Source organism: Chiloscyllium plagiosum, unplaced genomic scaffold (assembly GCF_037043375.1).
Source record: "Chiloscyllium plagiosum isolate Xiang-an unplaced genomic scaffold, Cpla_swu_hap1 HiC_scaffold_19, whole genome shotgun sequence".
Classification (NCBI taxonomy): Eukaryota; Metazoa; Chordata; class Chondrichthyes; order Orectolobiformes; family Hemiscylliidae; genus Chiloscyllium; species Chiloscyllium plagiosum.
Genome location: NW_028270157.1, coordinates 59,994,205 through 60,020,258, shown reverse-complemented (window position 1 = coordinate 60,020,258; position 26,054 = coordinate 59,994,205). Strand labels below are relative to the sequence as shown.

The 26,054-nt window shown below is 41.9% G+C and overlaps 1 protein-coding gene across 2 annotated transcripts; it reads right to left on the bottom strand.

Moving 5' to 3' along the window:
• Positions 1-329: 329 nt before the first annotated feature.
• On the bottom strand, positions 330-26,054 carry pus7l (pseudouridine synthase 7 like). 2 transcript variants are annotated; one of them, XM_043709083.2, is made up of 9 exons: positions 25,946-26,054; positions 21,676-22,589; positions 20,811-20,970; positions 14,426-14,624; positions 10,542-10,640; positions 8,262-8,343; positions 7,144-7,424; positions 1,610-1,666; positions 330-760 (listed from the first exon to the last, which is right to left on the bottom strand). In XM_043709083.2, exons 2-9 carry the CDS (start codon positions 22,559-22,561, stop codon positions 410-412), a joined length of 2,115 nt encoding a protein of 704 aa, XP_043565018.2. In that variant the 5' UTR covers positions 22,562-22,589; positions 25,946-26,054; the 3' UTR covers positions 330-409. The 2 variants fall into 2 exon arrangements, with proteins under 2 accessions (XP_043565018.2, XP_043565020.2); XM_043709085.2 differs by having other exon boundaries at positions 21,676-22,639; positions 25,946-26,039.

The window sequence follows — 26,054 nt, the reverse complement described above, 5'->3', positions numbered from 1 at the left end:
TCTGTCTTCCTTTAGTTTTGCGCCATTTATAGGAGACAAGGTGGAACTTTTTTAGACCCTGTCTAAAAAATGGGACAAGCAGCAGATACAATATTCCTCTTTTGATTGGCCCCACATTTCTGGAAGAAGGTTTCCAACCCCCTCACATCTGGAGCTGTTGTCACCACAATTCCTCTAACCACTGCCACTCTCCCACTTTGATGAACCAAATCAATCTGTGACAGCTTCCTCTCTATGAACATGTGAATACTTCGTTTTTTTCAGAATGGCTTTCACAAATAAACAAATATCCAAAAAGCTTTCCACCTCCCCCCTCCCCCCCCCCCCCCCCCCACCCCCCGGCGACAATATGGAAATTTGGCAGACTGTGACTAAAGTCAATATATCATAACAATAAATCGAAAAAGAATTACACATTGCATTTCATGATTTCTCTCAAACATATTGTTGCATAGCATGACGAATTCAGACTGAAGGACACAGAAAGAGAGTCTCTCATTTCCTGAGGCTGTTTGGAGTCATCAGTTGCAAAGACGCAGCCTTCTTGTGCAAATGGCATTTCCTTGTCCTCTAACCACCGAAACACTAGTTGCTGAGGTTGTGCTAGGAGGCGCCGGTAGCATCCAGGTATGTTCAGTTGCAATGCAGGGATTCTAAACTTGCATCCCTGTAGTCCATCCCTAGCCAAAGTTTCCTGATACCATAATGCAAGTTTATTGCATGGATACTGGACACTGTTACCAGGCATTGGAAGAACGACCTTTAATTTAAAAAAAAGCCATATTACATTCCAATTTAACCAACTATCATTAAAGAATTCATGCTTAAAAGTAGCAGAGGGAGAAAGCAGGTTAGTAACTGTTTAAAAAATAATTTTAAAATAAAATATTGGAAGATAGTATTTGAATTTGTATTTGTTGTATTTTTTTCCGTATCTTTAATTGTACATGGGTAATTTCCATATTAGCCATGAAGACCCAAAATGCTTCAGAGGTAATTCATTGATTTTGAAATGTAGTCGATATTTCACTGGCAAACGCAGCAGCCTACTGGAGTACAGTAAGTTCCCCACAAACAACACAGAGGTTAACAGCCAGTTAAGGAATAACCAACAAGTAGGACGACTGCAAAATTCCCCCTCACATCTCTAAATAATGCCGGATCCTTTCAGGATTACCTGAGAGGATAGATGGGGCTCAAATCTCAACATGGACCAGTGTAGATTAATGTCTTTAAGTCCTGAAATGTGATTTAAAACTCTCAACCTCCTGACTAGAGAGAGAGGAGGGAGGAAGTACAATCACTGGGATAAGGTTCATGCCAAAGTTGATTTTTTTAAAAACTAAGTCAAGGAAATGTGGAGCTAAAAGGCAGCTCCATATATGTTCAGCTACATGTTATATTTTTTTCAAATCCTAAACAGGTATTTCTCATATTTTCCTAGTATCCAGTCAGCAACACCTTCAATAGTCACCTTCAATGGTGAGCAAAGTTGCATTTCTTCTGTAAAATACAGTGAACACCTTCAAAAATCACTCCTATATACTGCTCTTGGAGAAAATAATGAAGGGATGAGTTGGTGAAGACTGAATAAGGGAATTGGCCTTACTTGGTTAATTGTGTAAATGTTTGACTTCAGATCTTCAGCTGTCACAACGTGCACCTGCTGAGAGAAAATAAAAAAAAGTGCAGCACATTTTAATTTGCAAATCTCCAGGAAAATTAAACAGAAAAATACTGATTGGTTTTACTCAACAATGCCGCAGCAGATACTGAAAGATTGAATGTTATTCGCAAACAGTTTTCAGGGAAAGAAATACCAAATTAAACCAAAATACCATGAACCTAAAGTCAATTCCAACGTAAATTGCGGTATTCTTTAACTTAATTCACAGTTGGTGTGTGTAACTTGTGCAACTTGTGGACCTGGACTTAATAACTAAGTGCACACTCCACCAAAAAGTATGATTTGTGATCCTGCAGCAAAATTAACATGAACATTTTCCAAAGTACAAATTCATCCTGCGGTGTGACTGCCACTCGAGAGATCTTAAGGATTATTTACAGCCATTGTATAACAGAAAACTGCTCAGATATGCTGGTAGTTGTACGCTCTCTTCAGTTATAAGTGTCACAACAACTCTTCATTACAAATCAAATTCTAAAAAAAAATGTTTCAAATCCCATACAGGTACAGGCAGTATGCTCTTCATCTTTCAAAACAAATGTGCAGATAAAATCATGTCTCAAGGGTTAACTTAAGTTGCATCTTTGAAATGCTTTTTACAAGCTCAGAACAGACAACTGCTGAGGTGTTGGCAACGTTACAATATAGTTAATTTGTGGACAGTAGGAATAGTTTGGACAGTCCCTTGAGCTGGCTCTGCCATTTAATAAAAACATGGAACATTTTGTAGCAATTACAAGATACTGAAAAACCACCTCGCACCTCCCTCCCAACATCCACATCCACATCCACACCCCCACCACCCCTTCCTTCCATCCCTTAATTCACTTGGTGTCCAAGAGGCCAGTTCTGGTCACCCTGTTACAGGAGGTTTATTATTAAGGGGAGAGTTCAGAAGAGATTTACCAGGACGTTGCCGGGAATGGAGTTTGAGTTGTAAGGAGAGGCTGGAACCTTTTTCACTGGAGCGTAGGAAGGTAACCTTACAGAGATTTAAGATTGTGAGGGGTATAGATGTGGTGAATGGTAGGCGTCTTTTCCCTAGGGAGGGAATTTCAAGACAAGGAGGCACATTTTTAGGGTGAGAGGAGAAAGATTTAAAAGAAATATGAGGGGCTTTTTTTTTTAACACAGAGTGTGATTCGTGTGTGGAATGAACTTCCAGAGGAAGTGGCGGATATGGGTACAGTTACAACATTTAAAAATACACGAATAGGAAAGGTTTGGAAGGATACGGGTGAAACACAGGCATGTGGAACTAGCTTATTTTGGGATTATGGGCAGAATGGACAGGTTCGACCGAAGGGTCTATTTCCGTGCTATATGACTCTATGCCACAAATTAATGAATCAATAATATGATTGCTAAATTGAAGGATTGTTACTGACTACAAGGAAAAATCTCCTCCTCTTCTTTGAAAAGTACCACAGAATCATTTGCATTGGCCTGGTAAAGATAAATTAGGCCTTAAATAAGTTATGAACAATTTGACAGAGCAGGATATCCTTCCTATCAAAAACAACACAGGAAGGTGCTGTGTCCCTGCTGTGTGCTAAAAATTAAATCATTGTCTGGTAGCATTTGACTTGAAAAGGAAAGCTGATGAATGCTGAATTCTTCAATTGTAGTCTAGTCCCAGCCAACATTTGCCGCTTGCTTCCCACTCATTAAGACAAGGCTCTCTGTGTATCTGCTATTAATGCAAGCTTGTATCATTCTCCTGTAACTGCTCCACTGTAAAGACATATCCAGGCAGACTTCCTGCTTAGACATGGTAGCAGACATTGCGAGTGCGTTTTGGAAAATCACACAGTTAGAGTCAACGATTCCTTTGTCTCTTAAAATTTAGGTCGGATGTGATTAATTGCTTGCATTGCTTATAAATACTGGCAGCACCATGCAGAAACTCTCTCATGCAGGGCAATGGGTTAGCGAGTTAGAGATTTCAGAAGATGTTTCCAACAGAGCCACTTGAACTCATGCAAGGATTTAATCCACAGCTGATTCAACAACAACTTGCATTCACATAGTGCCTTGAAATTAGTTAAATGCCCTAGGTTCCTTCACAGCAAAGGGCGATAGATATTAGGATGATTCTAATCATCATCTGGATTTGCAGCTACTTGCAATCTAGATTTCTGTTCTTTAATGTGAAACTGCAGCGGGTCAAGGGGAGGCAATAGCCCAATGGTATTATCACTAGATTATTAATCCAGAGCACCAGGTAATGTTCTGGGGACATGGGTTCAAATCCCACCATAGCTTATGTCTAATGGTGACCACGAAACAATTAACAGGAAAAACCCCATCTGGTTCACTAATGCCCTTTAGGGAAGGAAACTGCCATCCTCACTTGGTCTGGCCCAGGCCCAGGCCTAGACCAATATGCTTGACTCTTAATTAAGGAGAGGCAATAAATGCAGACCCAGTGACACCCACATCCCATGAATAAATATAAAAAGACAACATTTCACCAACGCCTTCTCAAAGGTGTTTATGGACAGGCAATAAATGCTGACCAGTCAGCCATGCCCATGTCCTATTAGTTAATTAAAAGAAGGATGTGTGACAAACCTATCAGAAGGATATTGTGAAACTTGAAAGGGTTCAGAAAAGATTTACAAGGATGTTGCCAGGGTTGGAGGATTGGAGCTAAAAGGAGAGGTTGAATAGACTGGGGCTGTTTTCCCTGGAGCATCAGAGGCTGAGGGGTGACCTTATAAAGGTTTATAAAATCATGAAGGGCATGGATAGGATAAATAGACAAGTCTTTTCCGTCGGATGGGGGAGTCCAGAACTAGAGGGTGAGAGGGGAAAGAATATAAAGGAGATCTAAGGGGTAACGTTTTCATGCAGAGGGTGGTACATGTATGGAATGAGTTGCCAGAGGAAGTGGCGGAGGCTGGTACAATGGCAACATTTAAGAGGCATTTGGATGGGTGTATGAATAGGAAGGGTTTGGAGGGATATGGGCCATGTGCTGGCAGATGGGACTAGATTGGGTTGGGATATCTGGTCGGCATGGATAGGTTGGACCGAAGGGTCTGTTTCCATACTGTACATCTCTATGACTCTAAGTGCCAATACCATCTCGCTTCTTAGTATCAATCTGCTTAAGAACATCACAGTCCATCTTCTCGAATTCTGTACTTGAATTCTCCTTCTCCCAATAAAGACAGATGTGAAGTGTACATTTAACATGCTACCAATGTCCTCCACTCTCATGTGCAGTTTGCATCCTTGGTCCCCAGTTGGCCCCACTTTACCCCTGGTTATTCTCTTCCCCTTGATATACTTTAGAATACCTTGGGAGATTCTCCCTAATTTTGCCCACCAGTATTTTCTCATGGCCCCTCTTTGCTCTCCTAATTGCTTTCTCGAGTTCCCCTCTGCACTCCCTATACTCCTCCGAGTCCCCTGCTTTGCTCCCTCTGTTTTGCGTCCCTCTTTTCCTTTTGATCCAATCCCGAATATTCCTAGACATCTAGGGTTCACTGGGCTTGTTGCGGCGACATGTCGTTCTCATGGGAACATGTTGGGCCCACATTCCTCCAGTACCTTTTTAAACATCACGCCCCTCCAGAGTTCTGCTGTAGAATTACCTTCAAGTAGCTGTTCCCAGTCTACTTTGGCCAGATCCTGTCTTATTTTTAATAAAATTTGCCTTACCTCAATCCAAAACCCTTTTCTGCAGACCATATTTATCCTTTTCCATACCAAACTTAAAAAGTATGGTGCTATAGTCACTTTCACTAAAATGCTCCCCATTGAAACCTCAAGCACCTGTCTGGCTTCATTCCCCAAAAATAGGTACAGCACTGTGCCATCTCTTATAGATCATATCCAATACTGACATAAATAGCTCTCCTGAATATATTTCAGAAAATCTACATCCTCTATTATTATTCCAATTAATATTGGGGTGGTTGAAATCCCCCTAATATAATTGACCTATTTATTACTCTTTCATCATTTACATTATAATTGTGACTGTACTGAGGGACCTATAATACTCTCCAAACAGTGTGACTGCCCCCATTTTCTTCCTAGGTTCTACCCACAAAGCCTCATTTGACCACCTTCCAAGGTATCACTCCTCCTTGCTGCAGTAACTGACCACCTAACTAATGCAACACCACCTACACTTTTGCACTCCTCCCACTTCCAACCCACCTGTCTTTCCTAAAGAGTCTTTCCCCCAGAACACTAAGTTGCAAGTCTTGTCTCTCCCACGACCACGTGAAGGGTCAGGATGTGGCCAGATGAGGCAGGCATGGCAGTTCCCTTCGTTAGAGGATATGAATAAATTAGATGGGACTTTTCCTACAATAGACAATAGTTGCTCTTTTTATTCCACATATTTGTTGAATTCAAATTCCACTATCTGCAGTGAACCCAGAACATTACCTGGGTCTCTGGACTAATAATCTATGTGATAATACCACAAGGGTCAGAGATGGCCTACAAGAATAAAGGAGGAATCCAGATAAGTAAAGTAATAGTTATCCTTGATCAGTGGGACGTGACAATGATAGAAAATCTAACATTGCATATCAGAGGAGGAAGCATGAACAAATTTACTTCCAAACGTAACCTGTTGTAGGAAATTTGATTTGCATCAGGAATAATTGGTAACCCCACATCTCCTCAGGAAATATCAGTGTTGCTGCTTTCCAATGACAGCTATGAGTCTGTGTACATATTCTTGGTGAAGTGGGTGCAATCATTTGAAATGCACTGATTTTGACCAAGCTTGGTTCGAAACTAAAAGGTAAACTGATTTGACCACAAGAACTCAGTTCAAAGTCCTAACTCCTCTCCTCAGAGACCACTAGAATCCAGCGTCATAGTTGAGCTTTTCTGTGAGACATAGCGGATGAATATAGATAAGAAACCCCAACATCAGCAACTAAAATGCATCCCGTTCCAACTCCAATTCATCTACATACAGCCAGACATAGACTTTAAGATGATCAAACTGTTGCAGTAAGAGGCAATGTGAACAGGTCACATTTGGTTTGCATCACCACATCCAATTCAGCTCAGTGCACTAATGTAATGCAGGAGAGGTTAGATTTGAACACTTTCATTGTCTGGCTTGTCTAAAGTGCCAAGGAAATTTGAAAAGGCAAAACCATTTATTTTGTAACATGTTTGTTTTCACTGCTAGGGACAGAATCTGGCATCTCTCACAATGAAGATTAGAATATTTTCTGAACTGATGGAAATAAACACATTGCAAACAATAGGGAAAGGTCGACACTGATGCTCAATGGGAATCATTTCAATATAACACAGAAAAAGAGAAAATTAGATGTTTGCAGTTTCTTAAAGCAGTATGTGTTTCCTTCAATATCTCCTGCAATATATTTGTGGTAGAGTGCAGCAAACAACAAGAACTTATCAAAATAAAAGCCCGGCACTAATTTGAAACCAAAATCAATTTTAAAACTTACAGCATTTTCCTGATTCAATGGATCCCACTCGAGATTATCACAGGCAACTAAGTCTCCCTCTACAACCTTCAAGTCATAAGTCCTCAAGCGAAAAGAGGCAGCTCTATTCCAGACCTTACTGCAATACGAGTGGACGTAAAGTACACGCATGGAGTGTGGTAAACTAAGCCAGGCCCGGGCACAACCCTCCTGATTGTTGCCGTAGCGGTTTAATGCACGCAACATCATTCGCTCTCTTGTTTTGTACTCTGGCATCAGAGCAAGTGTCCCCTTGGCATCCTCTGCAGAAGAGAAAACAGTATTGATATGATGTAGAAGATCTTACAGTGGCACAGTACAGTCCAATGGTGTTTAAACCTTTGCATGAGAAGCCCCTACAAATGTTGACACATCCCTGGGGAACCCCTGTGCTAACTTCCAAGACAGCGTCAGCTGACTGAAGCCAAACAGGAAGCCAAGGCTATTTTGGAATTAAAGTCTGTGAGTCTTTATTTTGCATTTTGCAAGCACAAGCTAATGGCCTGCATAAATAACGGAAAGTAATCCATTGAACACTTTGACTCTGTAGAGCTGATGTTAATTCAATACAAGTTCTTACTTACAACTAACAATCCATAAACATAGCCAGAGTACATGGATTTAAATGTAATTGACAAAAAAAAATGTTTTTTAAGATTTGGAGATGTCGGTGTTGGATTGGGGTGTACAAAGTTAAAAATCATACAACACCAGGTTGTAGTCCAACAGGTTTAATTGGAAGCACACTAGCTTTCTGGTGTTGAATGGTTTTTAAGGTTTTGTTAAATGCAGTGAGGTGATGATCTGTACTGCATCACTTAACAAAAGGTGAAAGTAGATTCACTAATAAACTTAAAAATATTTTAATGAATATATGTTTGAAAGAGAACAATTTGCAGGAATATGGAAAAATGGGTCTAAATGGATGTTCTCTAAAAAGAGCTGATACAAGCACAGTAAGTTGAATGGCATCTGCCATTATTTAAGGTTCCATACAGAATATATTTGATATCAGACTGTTTGTTTAATGAAAGCAACTTACAATCAAAATAAGTTAAACAAAAAATAAAAGAGTGCTGATTGTGGAAACAGAACCTTACCAGTCTGAATAAAATGTCTCTTGGCCTGATTGACAGGGTCATCTCCTTCTTCTGCTGTAAAGACTAAATGCACGGCCTCCACCTAAATAGAATACATATGTAAAAGATCTGTCTGGAATTTTATAATTCATAACTCTCACAACAATAGCATTAGCACTTATAATCGCACCTCTAACGTAGCAAAACGTCATAAAGTGCTGCTCAGGACCATAAGATGATGTGAGCTAGAGAAGGTATTAGGACAGATAGTCAAACACTTGAACAAAGAGTTTAAAGGAATATTTGAAGAAGAGAGGGAGTTAGAGGTGATGAGATTTATTGAGAGTTTCAGAGCTTGGTGTTCGGGCAGCTGAAGGCCCAGTGGAGAAATGAAAGTCAAGAATGGGCAAGAGGTGAGTTGGAGGAGTACAGCGATCTTACAGCATCCAAGGGCTCCAGGCAACTGTACAGGCCAAAGAGAGGCTTTGAAACAAAAGTAGAAAATTTAAAATTGAAGTGTTGCTACACCAGGAACCAGTGTAGGTCCACGTACACAGGTGTGACGGGTGAAGGGAGCTTGAGATAAGTTTTGCCAAGGCAGAGTCAGGCAAATAATCATTTAGCCCTTAGGTGTTTAACCTTCATAAAGGACAAATTGCCACAAAGACTCAGGTAGCCCTTAACTTAGACCCAAAATGGTATCCAGGTAATGTTCGACAGGGTCTTGGCAATCATCATTAATGTTATATAACTTTAAACTAAACCAATTATGAGCAGCCTTCTCCTAAATTAATTTTATGACCAACTAATTAGCAACATATACACAAAAATATATTAAGAATTCAGCAGGCCTTCAACATCCTTGTCATTTTCTCAAGTTCCATTCTGAACCACAAGAGGTCACCGAAAGGAAAAAGACTGAATCTACACCTTACACAGTAAACTGAAGTAAGACCATAGCACGCAGGAGCAGAATTAGACTATTCAGCCCATTGAGACTGCTCCCTCAGAGAGGGGAAGGAAAATCACAGACCACTTTTTTCTTAAAAAAAAGGCAAATTTTGCAATATGAGTGAATTATCTTCATTGTAGACTTTTAAACTTCTCATTCCCAATGGAACCTAATGTTCCAACTAGCTGCTGTGTTTGCCTACATTGGCACAGTCACTGTAGTACTTCACGGTTTGTGAAGCTCTGTGTGGGGTGTCCTTGCTCACAAAAGCCAATGTATAATTAACCTTTCCTTAAGATTCATGCCAGCCACCAGCTTCTCAATCCAACAGTCAGTGTGTTAAAATGGAAAATGCATCATTTTCCACTGGCAGAGGAGGTTTGTCGACACTAATCAAACATTGCCTCCACTAAAGTGGTATTCATTCCCAAAAAACAAGAGCAAAATAATGTAGGTACTGGAAATTTAAAAGAAATCACCAGATATCAGAACTGAAGAAATTTGGAAACCCTATTACATTTCTAAGTTTCCTCAAGTCTGATGGAAGGTCAAACATTAACTCTAGTTTTTCTCCACACTGTCTGGCTAAGTGCATCCAATATTTCCTGTTCTTTCTGGTGTTTATTTGACAGACAGATGAAAAATAACACAGACAGCAATTTTGAATGACAGAACAAACGTCTAACGCAAAATGATTTTCGAGGAAAGAGTTCATCGATGTCAACTTAAGGAATTCTGAATCTGAATGCTCTCAGTATTCACTTTTGATAAATCTACTTCATCAGGCTTTTTCAACCTCTATACTTGAGATTAAAATGTATTTGCAGCAAACACCATTCCTGCAGAAAATATATTGATTTTTAAGGTAGCATTTACAGGACAGAAATATGCCCTTCATTACACAGTTCCATTCTTGTGGATGCATATCCTAGGAATGTCCACCCAATCCTGTCAGCATAACCCTCCATTACCTTCTCCTGCATGTGTTCATCCACTTTCCCCTTACATGCATCATTTGAATTGCATTTTTAACCTTACAAACGTTTGGCAATAAAACAATGTAATGAATATTCCATTCTTGATTCTGCATAGTCACTGATAAAATATCAACTGATCACATGGCAGTATCACTCACAGGTTAAATGCAGTTCTAGGCTAGCTGCACACTTATGATGACTCAACAAAGAGTTGAGAAAGCATAAAATTTCAAGCTGAGAGCCCTGAAGCAAACCACAATCTGCACAGCAGGTGCAAAGTCTGGCATTTTAAGGAACACACTCAGCATTATTTGTTCCTGACCTAAGTACACGTACAGGTGATTAAACGCTTAACATGGAAAGGGGCCTTACCAATTTTCCCTTGAGAAGCGCCAAACCAATCTGATCTGCCTGGACATTTTGTCCCAGACCAAAACGCTGAGGTCCATAGTAGTTCACAAATCCTTTCTCCTGTGGTTGAAAGAATCAAATATACTTATTTGATCAGAAAGGCAGTGCAGACTTTAAAAATGGCGTTCTAGGCACTAATGCAACACTACCAGCTCAAAGACAAAATTTCTATTGGTAATAACCTGGCGTAAGAATGAGGAATAAATGGACACTTTGGAGTGTCTTCGCCAAGAAATTTAACTAAAGCCAGCTATAATGATTTAGCATCCTCACTTTAATCTGAAGATAATGGGGCAATAGAGTTTTTTTGCCAATAATTTATGTTTGAGCAGATGCTAATGGACACTACACTACCTAATTGAGGTGTGATTATGCCTATCTCAGGGAAGTATAGACTGCAGCATAATCACCTTGAGTTTATAATGTCACAATCACACTAATCCCTGGGAAACTGCACACTCAAAATCAGATACCATTGTTTAGTCGGGATTAACAGCCGATCAGGGAGAACAGTCTTGCTGCTCTATTATTTTATAGTGGAAGAACCTACCATGTACAGTATAAATCAGCAGCACGGTGGTTAGCATTGCTGCCTCACAGCGGCGGTTTTGGTTCTAGTCTCAGGTGAATGTCAGAGTGGAGTTTGCACATTTTCCCCATTTGTCTGCACGCGTTTCCTCTGGGTGCTCCGGTTTCTTCCCACAGTCGAAAGATGTGAGGTTAGGTGGATAGGCCATGTAAATTGTCTGTAGTGTCCAGAGACATGCAGGCTAGTGCACCAGTCATGAGAAATGCAAGGTTACAGGGAATAGGTGAGGGGGGTGGGTCTGGGTGGGATGTCTTCAGACGGTCAGTGTAGACTCAAAGGACCGAATGGCCTGCTTCCACACTGTGAGAATCCTATGATAAATACTGCTTGGCCGTAGAGATCACAAACGTTATTAAAAGGTGAGACAAAGTTAGAGCTTTGTTTTCGACAAGGTTCCACATGGGAGACTGGTTAGCAAGGTTAGATCTCATGGCATATGGGGAGAACCAGCCAACTGGATACAGAACTCACTCAAAGGTAGAAGACAGAGGGTGGTGGTGGAGGGTTATTTTTCAGACTGGGGGCCTGTGACCAGTGGAGTGCAAGAAGGATCGGTGCTGGGTCCACTACTTTTCATCATTTATATAAATGATTTGGATGTGAGCATAAGAGGTATGGTTAGTAAGTTTGCAGATGACACCAAAATTGGAGGTGTAGTGGACAGCGAAGAAGGTTACCTCAGATTACAACGGGATCTTGATCAGATGGGCCAATGGGCTGAGGAGTGGCAGATGGAGTTTAATTTAGATAAATGCAAGGTGCTGCATGTTGGGAAAACATATCTCAGCAGGACATATACACTTAATGGTAAGGTCCTAGGGAGTGTTGCTGAACAAAGAGACCTTGGAGTGCAGGTCCATAGCTCCTTGAAAGTGGAGTCGCAGGTAGATAGGATAGTGAAGAAGGCGTTTGGTAGGATTTCTTTTATTGGTCAGAGTATTGAGTACAGGAGTTGGGAGGTCATGTTGCGGCTGTACAGGACATTGATTAGGGGCCATTTTTGGAATATTGCATGCAATTCTGGTATCCTCCCTATTGCAAAGATGTTGTGAAACATGAAAGGGTTCAGAAAAGATTACAAGGTTGTTGCCAGGGTTGGAGGATTTGAGCTGTAGGGAGAGGCTGAACAGGCTGGGGTTGTTTTCCCTGGAGCATCGGAGGCTGAGGGGTGACCTTATAGAAGTTTACAAAATCATGAGGGGCATGGTTAGGATAAATAGACAAAGTCTTTTCCCTGGGGTCGAAGAGTCCAGAACTAGAGGGCATAGGTTTAGGTGAGAGAACAAAGATATAAAAGAGACCTAAGGGGCAACTTTTTCACGCAGAGGCTGGTACGTGTATGGAATGAGCTGCCAGAGGAAGTGGTGGAGGCTGGAACAATTGCAACATTTAAAAGGCAGTTAGATGGGTATATGAATAGGAAGGGTTTGGAGGGATATGGGCTGAGTGCTGGCAGATGGGACTAGATTGGGTTGGGATATCTGGTCGGCATGGACTGGTTGGACCAATGGGTCTGTTTCTGTGCTGTACATCTCTATGACTCTATGACAATTACAACATTTAAAAGACATCTGGATGGGTATATGAATAGGAAGCGTTTGGAAGGATATGGGCCAAGTGCTGGGAAATGGGACTAGATTAGGTTAGGATATCCAGTTGGCACACACAAGTTGGACCGAAGGGTCTGTTTCTTGACTCTTTTTGCAGTCATCAGGACTTGGAAGCCAGAAACCGAACTTGGAAAAGAGACACCAATTTATCCAGCATGAGAAGTGTGTGCTGATTGGTTGCACATGGAGATGTAGCAGGAACTGTCAATCTTAGTTCCCAGATCAGACAGGTGGACTCTGATTTGTCAGAATGTTGTCATGGGAATGCAGCAGAGATTGACAGTCTCCCTGACTCCATGTGATGCAACAAAAACAGAAGGTGCTGTCAAAATGGAGCAGAATTGATGACGGGTCACCAGACTCAAAAGGTTAACTCTGCTTTCTTCTCTGCTGAGTTTCTCCAACAATTTTGGTTTTGGTTTCAGATCACCAGCATCTGCTGTTGTTTGTTTTATTGGTGCAACAGTGTATCTAAGAAGCTACATATATTAATACTCAGCAGCCTGTTTTATGGAGACAAATAAAATTCACACATACACTGCATGCTTTTCATTGTAAAGAAAATGGGTCTCGGCGACTACCATTTACTGTTGTATTTCCATGAGAACACAACCCTGACGAATCAGAGTCTACCGGTCTGATTTGAGATCCAAGATTGACAGGTTCGTGCTGCATCACCATGCCAACCATGGTCCAATCAATCAACACTCACTTCTCACACTATATAAATTGGTGTCAGTTTCTCCAGGTCTGATTTCTTGCTTCCTTGTCCTGATAAGGGCAAAACTACAAGCTTTCACTTTAAGTTTGCTTTTAGCAATGTACAAGTACAGTCCCAATGCAATTTTCAGCCCATCATGGAGCATTTCGCAATACATTGATAGCTATGACAGACTCACTTATCATTTTGCAATGTAACTCAAACTGTCTGAAGATGACAGAGGAAGTATTTTGCACCACACCTGTAATGGAGGATCAGTTCTCCAGGCAGAACGAAAGTTAAAGTTCAAATAACGAGTCAAATTATTCTTAATTTCCAGTAATTTCCTGCTGTCCACTGCTGACTCGGCATGGACTGGTTGGACCAATGGGTCTGTTTCTCTATGACTCTATGACAATTACAACATTTAAAAGACATCTGGATGGGTATATGAATAGGAAGGGTTTGGAGGGATATGGGCCAAGTGCTGGGAAATGGGACTAGATTAGGTTAGGATATCCAGTTGGCACACACAAGTTGGACCGAAGGGTCTGTTTCTTGACTCTTTTTGCAGTCATCAGGACTTGGAAACCAGAAACCGAACTTGGAAAAGAGACACCAATTTATCCAGCATGAGAAGTGTGTGCTGATTGGTTGCACATGGAGATGTAGCAGGAACTGTCAATCTTAGTTCCCAGATCAGACAGGTGGACTCTGATTTGTCAGAATGTTGTCATGGGAATGCAGCAGAGATTGACAGTCTCCCTGACTCCATGTGATGCAACAAAAACAGAAGGTGCTGTCAAAACGGAGGAGAATTGATGACGGGTCACCAGATGCATGTGACACTCTTCATTTCCTCCTTGGCAAACAATCACTTGGTCAAATCTTTAGAGTGTATGATGCAACAACACTGGTTAAAACTCAATGCTTTCAGGGACTTCACCTTGACATTCTCAATTGCTTCCAACACTCGAGAAGTAAGACTGCTGTCAGGGTCATCTTCTTGGTGCTTGCTGACGTTTCTGATGATAATACTGAAATGGTTTCCTTTCAGCTGGCCCACCCGTAAGTGCTTAGTTGCACGGCGCAGGTTATACACTTTCAGGCCTTTGCTCTGGATTGATAATTGCTTTGCTTTTAACCTTGATGGGGAAACAAATTGGTACGGCTGATCATCTCAAAACACAAGCATTTCATTTTATTCCCTCACAATCTACAGATCTAAACTAAAACGCAAGTGAAGGTTTGGAGTTTCACAAATTAAGGTCAGTCGTTTTTGGTTTGGACCTCCTTATCATTTGACAAAAAAAGATGTGAAAGGGTTTGCAGCTTTCAATGCTATGAGGAGGGGAAGGAGAGGAACCAGAGATTTGGACCCACGTAACAACACTGTTTGTTGCAGCCTTGTGAGAGCCAAGGCTGCCATTATAACCCAGATTTTTAAAGGGAGGAGATAAGAGTTTTGCAGACACCCTGACTGTCACCTTCTAACCTTCTTGTGACTGCACCTCTATTGATACAAGACAAAAGATCAAAACCTGGAGAGAGTTATAAACCAGTTGGTGCAACATCTGACAGCAGGAAATTACTGGAAATTAAGAATAATTTGACTCGTTATTTGAAAGACCTTCAACAATTAATGTAAAACATGCACTGTATATAGAAAATCAGTCTTTTACCACAGATGGGAGTGTGCCCTTTTCTACAACTTTGACACAGAATTCATGACAATGTCATGGGGCAAAGTCCATCTGGTCCTCACACCAAACTGTAGTAAGGAACACAGGCTGGTACACATGGAGGCAATGGGGATCTTGCCCACTGGTTGCGGGCTAATACACGACCCCTCAGATTACCCCTTTTAGGGAAGGCATGCCAATGTGAGTGCCAATGTCCACCAGCCAACAGCATACTGCAGTAAAAGGAATAATGTTTCTGAAAGAGTTAGTGTGGTAAACTGCATTCAGCTTCGCCAAATCTAATGTTATCATATAACCTTGGGTGAGGAAAAGAACAGTCTAGCTCAAATTCCCAATGGAGGCCGATGTGCCTTCACTGTCTCCTAGTTAGTCTTAAAGAGCCAATGTAACCTGTACCTATTGCTATCATGCAATAAACCATCTTTGTCAAGGCAAGTACCTCTTCTCATTAAGACTCACCAGTTAATCCTCTACCACAGTTACCCAAAGAAAGCCTTAAAACCCTTTCAGAAAGAAGGATCAGCAGAGACTGGGGTGCATCACGACCCTTAATAATGACATTTTGATTTAATGTTGACAAGTTTCCTATGACATCTTGATGTATAATTCCAGTGCCCCGCTAGGGGCAGTCGAAACTGTTAGCATTCATTTAAAAAGGGTAAGGAGGATTAGTAGCTGCACTCTAGCACAACCATTCCACAGCATATTCAGTAGGGTCTTCATCAGGATCAAAGACCCTGGCTACAGAAGTCTGGCCTACCGAAAGTTGCTGGCCACTGAGAGGGCAGTACCTCTTCTGGACTTGATGTTGTCATCTGTTGCTGGCACTACACCAGCCTGAGGCCTGGATTGAGGAGAAGTCTGGGAACGGGATGGGAAGGTGGTCAAAGGGAAGGAGCTAAAGGGGATGTATGACAGTATGGGTTTTGGGGGCAGGCGAGATCTCAGTGGTCTTCATCTTTCATGATGCCCAGGTTCTTTGATCAGGTACTGGATGGATTTGAACAAGAGACCCCCTACTGTACAATAACTCCCTGCTGTTATTAAACCCTGGTTTAATAACAGCAGTGCTAGGATAAGGCCCTTAAGTAGGCCTCAATGCCCAGTGGAAGATTTTGCTCATGGGTGGACCCAGCATGCACTCCACAGGATGGAAGTGAGAAGGTGGCAGTGTCCACACATATCACCTTCCCAGAGGAATAAATGCCCTCCCCACCACCACAGGGAAGAGCAATAAGTTTTGCCTGTAGTTTCAGGACCTGTTTAGTGATATATTACCTTCAAAAGAGAAGTATCTAAACATTCAGAGACAATGCAAATACATAATTCTCTAAATGTTCAATTTCAAATCTGGGATTAATTTCCAAGGGACTCATTATCCAGTAACATTCCACCACCATGAATATCCATGGCCATTTCACAGCCTTAGTCTTTGGGCAATGACTACCTCAAGTGGTCCCCAGTGATAATCCAATCTGAATTCCTGCAAACCCAAGGCTGAGCTAAGGTCATTCAAATACTACCTGTGCTTATTTCCCCTTATCGAAAAGCCTGCTAATGATAGTTACAAGTTCAAAAGTGACGGGAAAACAATGAATACAAACAGAGATGCTCCCGGGTCAAATTCTCAAAGATTCAGGCACCTTCTTGCATGGACTCTGAATTTCTTTTTAGGATACTTGTACGGTTGAATAAATGGCAGATACCTACATTGCAGAATCATTTGAAACAAGCTCCTCAGCATATAATGCCATCCATAAGAAATAGGAACAGAAGTAGTACATTGAACCTGCTCCACCATTCAATAGGTTCATGGCTGATCCGACATTCCTCAGACCTACATTCGTCAGGCCTCCAGTCTGTAAAACAACCCTCCACCACCACCCTCTGTCTTCTACCATTGAGCCAGTTCTGTATCCAAATGGCTAGTCCTCCCTGTATTCCATGAGATCTAACCTTGTTAACCAGTCTCCCATGGGTAACCTTGTCAAATGCCTTACTGAAGTCTTAACTCTGTTTCGCTCTCCACAGATGCTGCCATACTGCCATTCCCTATAACCCTTGATCCCCCGGCTGGTCAAGAATCTATCTCAGCCTTTAATATACACAAGGACTCTGCCCTGTACCTCTCTGCAGTAAGGAACTCGAAAGACTCACAATCCTCAGAGCACAGATTTGTGCTCATCTCAGTCTTAGATTGGCACCCCTTTATTCTTAGACAATGCCTGTTGGTCCTAATCTCTTCATGAGTGGAGAAATCCGCTCAGCATTCGCCCTGTCGAGCCCCTTAAAAATCCTGCATGTTTCAATGAGATAGAGTCATAGAGATGCACAGCATTGGAAACAGACCCTTCAGTCCAACTCATCCATGTCGACCAATTATCCCAAACCAATCTAGTCCCACCTGCCAGCACTCAGCCAATCCCTCCAAACCCTTCCTATTCATATATCCATCCAGATGCCTTTTAACTATTGCAATTGTACTAGCCTCCACCACATCCTCTGGCAGCTCACTCCATACACATACCACTCTCTGCGAGAAAAAGTTGTCCCTTAGGTCTCTTTTATATTTTTTCCCCTCTTGCCCTAAACCTATGCCCTCTAGTTCCTGGACTCCAACCCAGGGAAAAGACTTTGTCTATTTATCCTATCCATGCCCCTCATGATTTTATAAAGTAATTAAGTTCATCCCTCAGCCCCCGATGCTCCAGGGAAAACAGCCCCAGCCTATTCAACCTCTTCCTATAGCTTAAATCCTCCAACCCTGGCAACATCCTTGTAACTCTTTTCTGAACCTTTTCAAGTTTCACAACATCCTTCCGATAGGAAGGAGAACAGATTTGCACGCAATATTCCAGAAGTGGCCTAACCAATGTCCTGTACAGCCGCAACATGACCTCCCAACTCCTGTACTTATTACTCGGACCAATAAAGGAAAGCATACCAAACGCCTTCTTCACTATCCTATCTACCTGCGACTCCACTTTCAAGGAGCTATGAACCTGCACTCCAAGGTCTCTTTGTTCAGCAACACTACCCAGGGCCTTACCATTAAGCGTACACATCCTGCTAAGAGTTGCTTTCCCAAAATGCAGCACCTCACATTTATCAAAATTAAACTCCATCTGGCACTTCTCAGCCCATTGGCCTATCTGATCAAGATCTCATTGTAATTGGAGGTAACCTTCTTCGCTGTCCACTACACCTCCAATTTTGGTGTCATCTGCAAACTTACCAACTATGCCTCCTATGTTCACATCCAAATCATTTATATAAATGACAAAAGGTAGTGGACCCAGCACCAATCCTTATGGCGCTCCACTGGTCACAGGCCTCCAGTCTGTAAAACAACCCTCCACCACCACCCTCTGTCTTCTACCATTGAGCCAGTTCTGTATCCAAATGGCTAGTTCTCCCTGTATTCCATGAGATCTAACCTTGTTAACCAGTCTCCCATGGGTAACCTTGTCAAATGCCTTACTGAAGTCTTAACTCTGTTTCGCTCTCCACAGATGCTGCCATACTGCTGAGTTTATCAGCATTCTCTGTGTTTGTTTCACATTTCCACCGTTTTGCTTTTATTAAAAGGATTTGGATGATACATAAGATGTGACTCATCAATGCAGGAAATCCTTGAAGAAGACAGAAATAAAAAGAATTATTTTGGGCATCTAATGTGGGTTGGCTATATTTTTCACTCACTAGTTATGAATGAGGAGAGGTTATTACATTACATAATGACATATATTTTGGACAACTAACAAGGATCCTCCGCCTCAGTTAGTCCATGGCCACACCCCTCAGTGTCTGTAAGTCCTTATAGTCCCAGTCCTCCATGAACTCAACATTGTTGTTGCCAATGCCTCCTTCACTGGTTGTGACAATTCTTTTCCCAATGCTGCTGTTTCTTCATTTCCAATGTTTACGCAGCTTCCCCTTGAAGGAGTTCATTCTTCACCTCATAGCACGTTCCACATTCTGACTTCATGCATAAAAACATTTCTCCTGAACTCTGCATTCTTATCATCATTTCTCTCGAACTCCCAACAGGATTTATTTGTGACATTTTCTTGGGTTTAAACATTACTGGATTTTTAAGAAAAAAAAATCATGGAGCAACAAAACGACCCAGAGTTTGATACCACCTTTGTGTGTAGGTTGAAAGGTCAATGAGAGGATTCTTAAAATGGCAAGGAAAGGTTGGGTGGTTGGGGGGATGGGGTAGTGGGGTAGTGGTAGGGTGAACCTGGTCACCATCGTCCTACTACCAAGTTACCCCTCCATTCGAGAGAGATGACTGATGGTGGTCTAACCTGAGGGTCACCATGCCTCAGAGACTGATAAGGAGAGTTCTTCATGGTAAGCTCAGCCAACCATACTACTATGTCACCAATGGAGAATTTGGAGAGTGGCAATTGAGGCCCTCATGGCCAATTACGGTTTGTCTCTGGTGTCTGGCCAACCATAAAACCATAAGATATAGGAGCAGAGTTAGGCCATCCTGCCCATTGCAGGGGTCTGCTCGTCATTCAATCATGGCTATTATGTTTCTCACACCCATTCTTCTGCCTTCTCCCTATAAACCTTGATCCCCTTACTAATCAAGAATCTATCTATCTATCTATCTATCTATCTATCTATCTATCTATCTATCTATCTATCTATCACTGTATTAAATATACTCAGTGATTTGGCCTCCACAGCCTTCTGAGGCAATAAGTTCAATAGATTCACCAGTCTCTGGTTGAAGAAATTCCTGTTATCTCAGTTCTGAAGGGTCATGCCTTCACTCAAAGGCAGTGCTGTGGGGTCCTAGTCCATCCTAGTAGTGGAATCATCTTTTCCACCTCTACTCTAGTCAGGGAATATAGGAGTTGAGGTTGTACAGGACATTGGTGAGGTCTCTTCTGGAATACTGTGTCCAGTTCTGGTCGCCCAGTTATAGGAAGGATATTATTAAGCTGGAGAGGGTTCAGAAGATACTTACTAGGATGTTACTGGGAATTGAGCCATTGGGTTATAAGGAGAAGTTGGATAGGCTGGGATATCTTTCACAGCAGGTCAGGTAGCATCAAAGGAGAAGGAGAATCGACGTTTCGGGCATAAGCCCTTTTTCAGGAATTTATAAAATCGTGAGGGGTATAGATAAGGTGGATAACAGGTGTCTTTTCTCTAGGGTGGGGAATTTCAAGTCTGGGGAATACTCTTAAAGTGAGAGGAGAAAGATATTAAAAAGATATGAGGGGCAATTTTTTTCACAGCGTGGTTTGCCTGTAGAATGAACTTCCAGAGGAAGTAGCAGTGCGGGTACAGTTACAATGTTTAAAAGACATTTAGATATGTACATGAATAGGAAAAAAATGTTTGGAGTGATATGGGCCAAGTACAGGCAGTTTAGTTTGGGATTATGATCGGCATGGACTGGTTGGACCGAAGGGTCTGTTTCTGGGTTTTATGACTCTATTGAAATGTTTACATTGGTGGTATTTTAGACATCCTCTGCAGTGGACTGCTTTGTTGTACGATGCCTTTCTCAATCACAAAGAGAATTGGCAATAAATGCAGCTTTGCTATTGAAAACTGACAATCCAAGAATGAACCGAGAAAACAATATAACTCGGAACTTACTTGTTAATTGTCACATTCTTTACCACCATCGATTGGGAAGTAATAGCTTTCTTGTCCTTGATGCCTGCATAACTGAAATCTGATGCCACCACGTCAAGCTCTGACGCCAGGCAAGCAATAGCTTCCAGGGTTTCCATGTTCACCTTACATAAGGTAAATGCTAGAGGGAAGTAAAGATTCCTGAGTCTTATCTTCATTATTTATAACACACAACCATATCAATTTTAACTATAATTTCTGTTTAACAACCGCAACACTTCTCCTGGGTACCTTGACATTTATAAAATAATAAATTTTATTGGATGAATGAATAGTTCCATTATTTACTGGTCAGTGACTGGGCTTAGGCGCCTTTGACCACTGCCTGTGCTAACCCGGACACAATTTTTGTTCCTAACCACTGGACATTAAATTCATTGGCTGCTATCTCAATTATAGATACCCAAGTCCTTTAACTACATTACAATCTGCAGAAAATGAAGCATATTTGCAAAGTGCCTTATCCACAGCGAAGCTGTGAAAGGCATGCTCTTTCTTTAGCAGTGTTAGTTAAAGACTCACACTTAGAAAATTGAAGTGAATAAATTTTCTTCTTGTGTAAATACCTTCATTGTTCTATTGAATACTATAGTATTGTTTTAAAACTGGTGCATCCGAAGCTGATATAGCCCTCAGTATAGCATTCGGTTCAGTTCTAATCCTTAGACCAGAAACCTTACATTTCATATCCTTAAGAATTAAACCTTTCTTTACTTCTCATGCATTTGCTCCAAACTTCCATAACATATTTCAAGTAATTCTTTGACATTAAATGTTTTCTAAATAAATAAATCACAAAATAAAAAAATCAAAGAAAATTCAATACCTGTGTAAGTTGTCTGGCAATCGTTGGCAGTTCGTTTCCTGCCTGATGTGATTTTGTCTCTAAATCTCACAGTAATCACTGCAGCCCTCTCACTGCTGCCATCTTGCTCCAAAAAACTCTTTGTTTCCACCAGTTTTCCAAAGTACTTGCTAACAAAATGATGGATGACCTTCCGTTGCTCCTTATTCCTACTGGGCTGAAATGTGAACTTGGAACGTCTATCTTTTGCATCTAAGAAACCAAAGAACCCATTGGCTTCTTCATCAGATACTAGTTGGCAGAGTTCTGAATACTGAGGGTCAAGCCTGACCTCAATCTCACCGCAGCTGGTAACAGTCTTTAGAAAAGGAAATTTCTGCCGTACAGCCAAATGAATGGCTGCTCGTTGAGATTTGTCTTCAAAGGTTCCAAGTAAAAGCCTAGCTATGTCTTCTGTCCCCTCCTGTTTAGCGTCCTTACTTTCTTTAACCGAGAAGGCAAATTTTTCCAGATTTTCTGACAGTGAGCTACCCAAAAGCAAATCCAACACATCTCCCTGGGTTTGCACTGAAGGAGAGTTACCTGCAGATTCAGGTAAATTGCTGTCAGCAGTCTGGTTAATCTTGCCTAGTGCGACATTGGCATTCTTCGACTTGTCAAAGATTGGCAAACCGGAAAATGTTTCCGGCGCTTTTTCCGGTTTCTTCAGTCTCTTCTTCTGTGTCGGACGGGGCTTTTCTTGCTCACTTTCAATGTCATCAGAATCCTGGGCGCTATCAGCTCCAATGTCACTGACTAGCTGCCCATGCGTATTGATCTCAGTCACCACAAAGTCGCTGGCAGAATTCTTAATTGTGCCACTGAAGCCAGTGTGATCACTGACCCAGCACGGGGGCAACACATCCATAACACTCTCCGCACACTCTTATTGGTAGCTTGAATGAAAAACAAAAATCACCGGTTTGAATATCAGCAAATTATACACCTGCGGAAATGGAAAGATGACCAAAAATGATTCAAGAACAATTGAAATCTGGAAAGGAGATGGTTAAGAAGATACTCTAGTTATACTGTACACGTGTTCCCTGAGGTTTTGAGTACTGTGGGTAGCTCCTATAAATATTCTAAACCAATCATGATTCTCCAGCCAATAAAAGTGTGGGCAGGTACTTTGAGCTAGCAATTCCTCTTTTGTCGTTTTCATACATTTGTAACATAATATTAGTTGTCACTTTATCTTCAGAGAACTACCACGGACTCAATAGGCCAAATGGCTTCTCTTTCACTAAAATGACTTTATAACACTTCAGATATCAGCTTATGCTCTGACTGAATAGCAATAACAGTAAAATCTACCAACATTTACGAACAATGTTCACTCCCTACTGCAAAGTGATGCATGAAAGATCGATTGTCACAATTTTTGATGCAAGTGAGGGTGCCTTTCCTTTAAATAGACCTCTTCATGTGAGCTGCCAGAGGAAGTGGTGGAGGCTAGTACAATTGCAACATTTAAGAGGCATTTGGATGGGTATATGAATAGGAAGGGTTTGGAGGGATATGGGCCGGGTGCTGGCAGGTGGGACTAGATTGGGTTGGGCTATCTGGTCGGCACGGACGGGTTGGACCGAAGGGTCTGTTTCCATGCTGTACATCTCTATGACTCTATGAAAGCTACAAGAGTCAATCAGTTTTAAAAAACACATTTTCCTTTGAGTCATAGATTCCCTACAGTGTGAAAACAGGCCATTTGGCCCAACAAGTCCACACCGATCCTCTGAAGCATAATCCCCCCCAGACCCCATTCCACTACACTTCCCCAAACTAATGCACCTAACCCACACATCGCTGAACACTATGGACAATTTAGCTTGGCAAATTCACCTAACCTACACATCTTTGGATTATGGGAGGAAACCAGAGCACCTGGAGGAAACCCACACAGACACGGGGAGAATGTGCAAAAGCTGTACAGAGAGTTACCGAGGGTGGAATTGAACCAGGGTCTCTAGTACGGTGAGGCAACAGTGCTAAGCACTGAGCCACAGTGCTGCCCTCAGTGTGGTTCAAATCTCTACTCCAGGGTCTTTCATTAAAATAATTATTAAAACAATTTCCCATATATCGCCCACTTATAAATAGAAATATAAACACAGAATTAATATTTTTTAAAAAGTATCCCCCAGTTAATTCATGTTCATATTCATTTGCTACAATTGATCTCACCAGGGCCTATCACCAGTTGTTTTTGATCGGTTCAGAAGGGTCATAGTGTCATAGAATTCTTACAGCACAGAGAAAGGCCCTTCAGCCCATTGTCAGTGCTGGGCAATTATCTATTTATTTTAACCCTATTTTTCAACACTTGGTCTATAGCTTTGTATACTAAAGCATTTCAGGTGCTCATTTGGGGATTTTGAGTCTGAATCGAAGATCAGGATGTTCCTGAAAATCAACACTCTAAGAAAGTGGCTCTAGAAATAATGGATGCATTGGTGTCATCGTCCAGGATTCAACAAACTCTGGAAGAGTCCCCGCAGATTGGAGGGTATCAAATGTCATTCCAATATTCAAAAAGGGAGTTAGAGAGAAACCGAGGAATTATAGACCAGTGAGTCTAACATCAGTATTGGGGAAAATTCTCAAATCCATTAGCAAGGACTTTCTGGCAGAGCATTTCTGGCAGAGCAGGATCAGTCAGAGTTTCCGTGGATTTATGAAGGGGAAATCATGCTTGACAAATCTATTGGAATTTTATGAAGATGTAACTAGTAGAATTGACAAGGGGGAGCCAGTCGATGTGGTATATTTGGACGTTCAGAAAGCATTTGACAAAGTCCCATATAAGAGATTATAGTACAAGATTAAAGCACATGGGGTTGGGAAGTGTATTGAGATGAATAGAAAACTGATCAGCAGAGAGGAAACAATTTCAAATTGGCAGGCAGTAACTCGTGAGGTACCACTGGGATCAGTGCTGGGACCCCAGCTATTCACAATATATATTCATGATTTGGATGAGGGAACAAAATGTAACATCTCAAAGTTTGCAGATGATACCACGTTGGGTGGGAGGGTGAACTGTGACAAGATGCAGAGATCCTTCAGCATGACCTGGACAGGTTGGGTGATTATGGGCAAATCAATGGCAGATGCAGTATAATTTGGAAGCAAAAACAAGAAGGAAGATAAGCAAGCAGGTGATAAAGAAGGCAAGAGATTTCAAGTCCAAGAGCTCGGATGGGTTGTTGCAGTTATACAGGGCCAAGGTGAGGCCACAACGAGAATATTGTGTATAGTTTTGGTCTCCTTTTCTGAGGAAGGATACTCTTGCTCAGCGAAGGTTTACGTGGCTGATACCAGACATGGCAGGACTGATGTATAAGGAGAGATTGACTCGGTTTGGATTGTTTTCACTGGAGTTCAGATGAATGATGGGTAAATCTCAGAGACTTATAAAATTTTAACAGGACCAGACAGGGTAGATGCAGCGGTGGGGGGGGGGGGGGGGGTGTTCATGGTGGTGGGTGTGTCTAGAACCAGGGCTCACATTCTGAGGATTCTGGGTGGACCATTTAGGATGGAGATGAAGAGTCATTTGTTCACCCAAAGAGTGGTGAGCCTGTGGAATTCATTACCACAGGAAGTAGTTGATGCCAAAACATTGAATGTATTCAAGAGGTGGCAAGATATAGCACTTGGGACGAATGGGACCAAAGGTTATGGGGAGACAGCAAGATTAGGCGATTGACTTGGACTATGACCATGATGAATTGCGGAGCAGACTTTAAGGGCCGAAGGGCCTCCTCCTGCTCCTATCTTCTATGATTAAGTGAGAATTAACTCCAACATGAAATTATATTCAGAGGTACAGGATCACTTCAAAGAGTCAAATATTTAGTAGCACAGGACATACAGGTAAAAATACGATTCTTCTGCCTGTTGGGCAAGTCACAGATTGAGCAGACCTAGCAATCGCAAATATATTTTCGCCGGCACCTTTTTCTCCCCTCTGCATTGGGGTAGTGCCCCTTTAAATCCAGGCGCCTCTGCCTTTCCGCTTCCTTCTGGGCTCTCCGCTTTTTTAGCGGCGGCTGCTCTGAGCCCGGGAGGGGGCCTCGACGCAAAGTTTTACTGCAAATGCCATTCGTGGCCAGGAATGTGCGGCTGCACAATTTGCAATGCGCGGTGAAGCGAACAGCGCAATAAAAAAACACCAAAATGCAAAAGGAAAAGCACGTTTTTGTTTTCAGTGCAAACGGGCACGATCAGAACAGGAGCTTGGTGTTACCTCTCTGTAGGATGCTTGCCCCCCTCTGCGAGCTGGTGCTCACACCCCTGGTTGGAGATAGAGGCTCAATGCAGAGCTTAGAGCTTCATGCGAGGGCGTTAAAGTGCCC